Source organism: Limulus polyphemus, unplaced genomic scaffold (genome assembly GCF_000517525.1).
Source record: "Limulus polyphemus unplaced genomic scaffold, Limulus_polyphemus-2.1.2 Scaffold7645, whole genome shotgun sequence".
NCBI lineage: Eukaryota > Metazoa > Arthropoda > Merostomata > Xiphosura > Limulidae > Limulus > Limulus polyphemus.
In genome coordinates, this window is record NW_013673255.1 from 30,546 (window position 1) to 36,220 (window position 5,675).

At 33.2% G+C, this 5,675-nt stretch overlaps 1 protein-coding gene across 1 annotated transcript; it reads right to left on the minus strand.

The window, feature by feature from the left end:
• Positions 1-2,276: 2,276 nt before the first annotated feature.
• On the minus strand, positions 2,277-3,600 carry LOC111089856 (G-protein coupled receptor moody-like). Its single transcript, XM_022403054.1, has one exon. The coding sequence runs from the start codon at positions 3,475-3,477 to the stop codon at positions 2,629-2,631; it is 849 nt and encodes a 282-aa protein (XP_022258762.1). The 5' UTR covers positions 3,478-3,600; the 3' UTR covers positions 2,277-2,628.
• Between the last annotated feature and the right edge of the window lie 2,075 nt (positions 3,601-5,675).

The window sequence follows — 5,675 nt, forward strand, 5'->3', positions numbered from 1 at the left end:
ATTCAGTTAAAAGCACGTTTCTAAATCTTCGAAAACAGCTGACACTAGAACTTAATAGAAAATGTTTAAAATGTGTAGGTGGGTCTAGTACATAATATAACAACATGTTTAAAATGCGTAGGTGGCTCTAGTACATAATATAACAACATGTTGAAACTGTGTAGGTGGCTCTAGTACATAATATAACAACATGTTTAAAATATGTAGGTGGCTCTAGTACATAATATAACAACATGTTTAAAATGTGTATGTGGCTCTAGTACATAATACAACATGTTTAAAATATGTAGGTGGCTCTAGTACATAATATAACAACATGTTTAAAATGTGTAGGTGGCTCTAGTACATAATATAACAACATGTTGAAAATGTGTAGGTGGCTCTAGTACATAATATAACAACATGTTGAAAATGTGTAGGTGGCTCTAGTACATAATATAAAAACATGTTTAAAATGTGTAGGTGGCTCTAGTACATAATATAACATGTTTAAAATGTGTAGGTGGCTCTAGTACATAATACAAAAACATGTTCGTAATGTATAGGTGGCTCTAGTACATAATATAACATGTTCATAATGTATAGGTGGCTCTAGTACATAATACAACAACATGTTTAAAATGTGTAGGTGGCTCTAGTACACAATACAACATAGTGGTTCTAGAAGCTTAATAAAAAAATGGCTCTAGAAGTAAATACAAAATATTTAAAAAGACCTGATTCAAGTGTTTAAAATCATTGGAACTTAGATACACTATTCATGGGAGGTTTGGTAGGAGGAGACGAAATAAAATCCTGGGTGTTAGAAGACGTAAGTATAAGTTATGGAAGTCTAGATTCAGGCTGGTTACTAAGCAGAGTTATTTCGAAATTACAGTTAACTTATAGAATGAATGGTTTGGCGGAAGATATGATGTGTGTGGTATAGTTTAAAGTTGTTAACTTGTAAAATGGTTTGCTAGATTATGTGGTGTGTGTTGATATAGTTTAAAGTTATTAACTTATTAAATGGTTTGTCAGATTGGGCGTGTGTTGATATAGTTTAAAGCTGTTAACTTGTAAAATGGTTTGGCAGACGATATGATGTGTGTGGTATAGTTTAAAGTTGTTAACTTGTAAAATGGTTTGCTAGATTATGTGGTGTGTGTGTTGATATAGTTTAAAGTTGTTAACTTGTAGAATGGTTTGCTAGATGCTGTGGTATGTGTTGATATAGTTTAAAGTTGTTAACTTGTAGAATGGTTTGCTAAATGATGTGGTATGTGTTGATATAGTTTAAAGCTGTTAACTTGTAGAATGGTTTGCTAGATGATGTGGTGTGTGTGTTGATATAGTTTAAAGTTGTTAACTTGTAGAATGGTTTGCTAGATGCTGTGGTATGTGTTGATATAATTTAAAGTTGTTAACTTGTAGAATGGTTTGCTAGATGTAGTGTATGTTGATATAGTTTAAAGTTGTTAACTTGTAGAATGGTTTGCTAGATGTAGTGTATGTTGATATAGTTTAAAGTTGTTAACTTGTAGAATGGTTTGCTAGATGTAGTGTATGTTGATATAGTTTAAAGTTGTTAACTTGTAGAATGGTTTGCTAGATGATGTGGTGTGTGTGTTGATATAGTTTAAAGTTGTTAACTTGTAGAATGGTTTGCTAGATGCTGTGGTATGTGTTGATATAGTTTAAAGTTGTTAACTTGTAGAATGGTTTGCTAGATGTAGTGTATGTTGATATAGTTTAAAGTTGTTAACTTATTAAATGGTTTGCTAGATGATGTGGTATGTGTTGGTATAGTTTAAAGTTGTTAACTTGTAGAATGGTTTGCTAGATGTAGTGTATGTTGGTATAGTTTAAAGTTGTTAACTTGTAGAATGGTTTGCTAAATGATGTGGTATGTGTTGATATAGTTTAAAGTTGTTAACTTATTAAATGGTTTGTCAGATTGGGCGTGTGTTGATATAGTTTAAAGCTGTTAACTTGTAGAATGGTTTGCTAGATGATGTGGTGTGTGTTGATATAGTTTAAAGTTATTAACTTATTAAATGGTTTGCTAGATGATGTGGTGTGTGTGTTGATATAGTTTAAAGTTGTTAACTTGTAAAATGGTTTGCTAGATGATGTGGTGTGTGTTGATATAGTTTAAAGTTATTAACTTATTAAATGGTTTGTCAGATGATTTTGTGTATGCTGGTATAGTTGTTAACTGTTATTTAAATAGAGAAGACGTTGTAATTTTGTTGGTTATTTGTATTACATAAGTTTGACTTAGTGACTAAATGTTTCATTATGTTTAATAACCTGTTTTCTAAGTGTTGTAACTTTGTTGTTTATATGTATAGATCTCATTCTGTGACTTGAGAGGAACATCAACAAAGATATGTTACTTTATTCCCAGTTTAGTGGTGAACGGTTATCTTTTTGAAGATCAATTTTTGAATTTGGATAGTATGGTATCCTGGGAACATAACACGTTTTATTTTATTTAGCAAAAAATAATAACATAGTACAAAAGTTTGCTTATGGCATTATTGAGTGTTTTCTCTGTTCAAAGACAACTGTTTCATCTAGTCAGTAGAATCTGAATTATTTCTTTTTAGCCTGTCTGATGCCTCTTTTTCATCTAGTAAGTATATTTTAAGTCGATGGATGAGACTGGTTGGAATTCTTCTTGAGATACCCACAATCCAACATGGATATGTAGGCCTTTCTATAACGTTGGTTCATCAAACCGTAAATGACAGGATTAATCCAAGAACCACTCCACAACATAATGTATGAAGATAGAACAAGAGAACGAGGGACAATGAATTCCAAATGCCCAATCACAAGTATCGTACAGGGAAGGTAGGTGATGAGGTAGGCAATGAAGATGGTAGCCATCATTTTGGTCAGCTTTAACTCTCTACTGTCACCATCTGAAACTCGCGATCTCCGAATGCCCGTTAGACTATGGACATGTTGAACTCTACTTCGACTCCTGTGAACGACAATGAAAATCTTCGCGTAGCTGAAAAGCATCAGGATGAGTGGGATGAAGAAGCCAACAAAGAAGAAAATGTTAATAACGACGTCTGACTCTAGTCGATTCCAGTTACAGCGTTTGATCTGAAAGTTGAACTCAAACTTTGCAAAACCAGCAAAGGATGGAATAAATGTCAAGACAGGGACAAGGTAACATATTATGATGGAAATAAGCATTGTCGTCATGGTAAGTAGCTTCTGAGAATTCTTGGGATGGACGACAGTGATATATCTATTAAACGAAATGACCCCAAGAATAAACAAATTAGTCATCTGGAAAAATGTTCCTCCATAAGCATTGAACAGACACACAGGCCCCACTTTTCCACTGTCGAAACGCCACCTACCGTACAGAATAGGATCCACATACAACGGCATAACACATACTACAAATAGGAAATCGTTTAGTGACATAAAAAAAATAAGCATGTCGGATGGTGTCCGTAACTTCTTTGTCGTCATAATTGCTATGATCACCGCCAGGTTACCAACTACCGACAGGATTATGACGACTGACGCTCCAAAGGCTCCAACAATGCAATAATCTTCAGTTTCAGTTGATGACGTAACATTTTCGTGGGTGTCGTTCATCTGAAATTTAAAATATTTTCTTAAACTATACATATTTAAAATAACACTAAAGAAACAGTAGTCAGTGAAGGAGATACGTTTGTTTTGGTTTGGATTTCCCGAGGCGTCCCTAATTTACCAGTGATAGACTAGAGGGAAGGCAACTGGTGAACAACACCCACCGACAATTCTTGGGCTACTCTTTTACCAACGAATAGTGGGATTGATCGAAACATTATAACGCTCCCACGGCTGAAAGGACGGGAATGTTCGGTGCTGGAGATTCTAACCCGCGACTCTTAGATTGTTTACTATTAATGAGTTTATCAACTGTTGTATAGGACAAACTGTATTTCCATGTTAATATGTCCGGATTGTAAAGACTGTGACATAGGACAAATCTGTTACAATAACACACATGTTTTACTAGTCACATTACACTATGATAGTCACCTTAGCAACACGAAGTGTAGGTTTTTAACAGTAAACCAACCTCTTCGCTAGAATTTCAGGGGAGGAGACCTCTTTGTTCACAAATTGCACAAGCAAATAAATATTCGAAGCATACAGTAAAAAAGTATTGGAAAAAGTCTAACGACAGAGAAATCTTTACTTTAACCCTCGGTCGTACAGCGGTAAGTTTACGGACGTAAACCCCTAAAACCCGGGGTTCGATTCTCGCGGTAGGCACAATAAATAGCCCATTGTGGTTTTATTCTAAAAAATCGAACTTTAAGCAATGTATTTTTTTATTTCATCAATGAAATTGATTTAAATATACAGTAGTATATTGTTTGACATATCTTAGTTTATTTTAAAGTTATAGTAGTATATTGTTTAATATGGCTCAGTTTGTTTTAAAATTAAAGTAGTATATTGTTTGACAGGACTTAGTTTGTTTTAAAGTTACAGTAGTTTATTGTTTAACATTGCTCAGTTTGTTTTAAAATTACAGTAATATGTTGTTTGACACGGCTGTTTGTTTTAAAGTTACAGTAGTATATTGTTTAACATGGCTCAGTTTACTTCAAAAATACAGTTTTGTATTATTTAACTTAATACACTTTCTTTACTTATTCCAGTGAATTGTTTAAATAAAATTTCGATGATACACTGTCGTTAAAAAGCACTACAGCAATAAGGGTTGTTGTGTAAGTTTCAATGTTTTTAATCTCTTCCTCCAACATCCTTCGAGAAAAAGCAATGTTTTTACAGTAACACACTGTAATATCTCTAGCAAAACGTGCATGATGTATGTGTATAGACCTTCGATTCTCCACTTTATAACAAAATATACATTCTGATTAGTTTATTGTAGTATAAGCTCCGCCTCTGCACTCCGTATTACTAGTGATAATTTACAAATAAAACTCAAAATCCGCCGCTTTCACTGTGCAGGTCACACTTCCCTCTCGTGAAGATGTGCAAAGCGACGGTTTTTCGTTGATATATGCGTCTATCGTCTGGTAGCAGAACCGGTAATTTTATCGTTAACATATATACTACACGAATAAATTCCACCCAGGCTTGACATTTTTTTGGTAAGTTTGAGTTAACATTTAATTTAGAATATAACATTATAGGCCTATTTAGTTATAGGTCATTAACTATGCATCTACTAATGCATCATGTATTTAACCTCATACACAAAAGAAATATATGCAGAATTAGAATTGTCGTGTGTGAAAAAGCAAACAGTAGGCCTAGCCTATAAAAATTATTCCATCTGCCATAAAATAGAATATGTGAAAAAGAGTAAGGCTTAAATTATAATACATATTGTGAGATTAAAGTCAAGTCAGCGTTAATAGAGCGCTTGCATGAGGTGGAAAATGGGTTGAACCTAGAAATTGTATTTTTATATTAGCATTATAATAGATAGGCCTAATTAATTATAGATTATTAATTATACATCTACTAATACATCATATCTTAACGTCACACATAAAAAAAGAAATATATGCAGAATTAGAATGTTGTGTGTGAAAAAGCAAACAGTAGGCTTAGCTAATAAAAAAAAAAAAAAAAAAAAAAAAAAAAAAATGCTGTCTACCATAAAAATAGACTACGTGAAAAGAGTAAGGCTTACA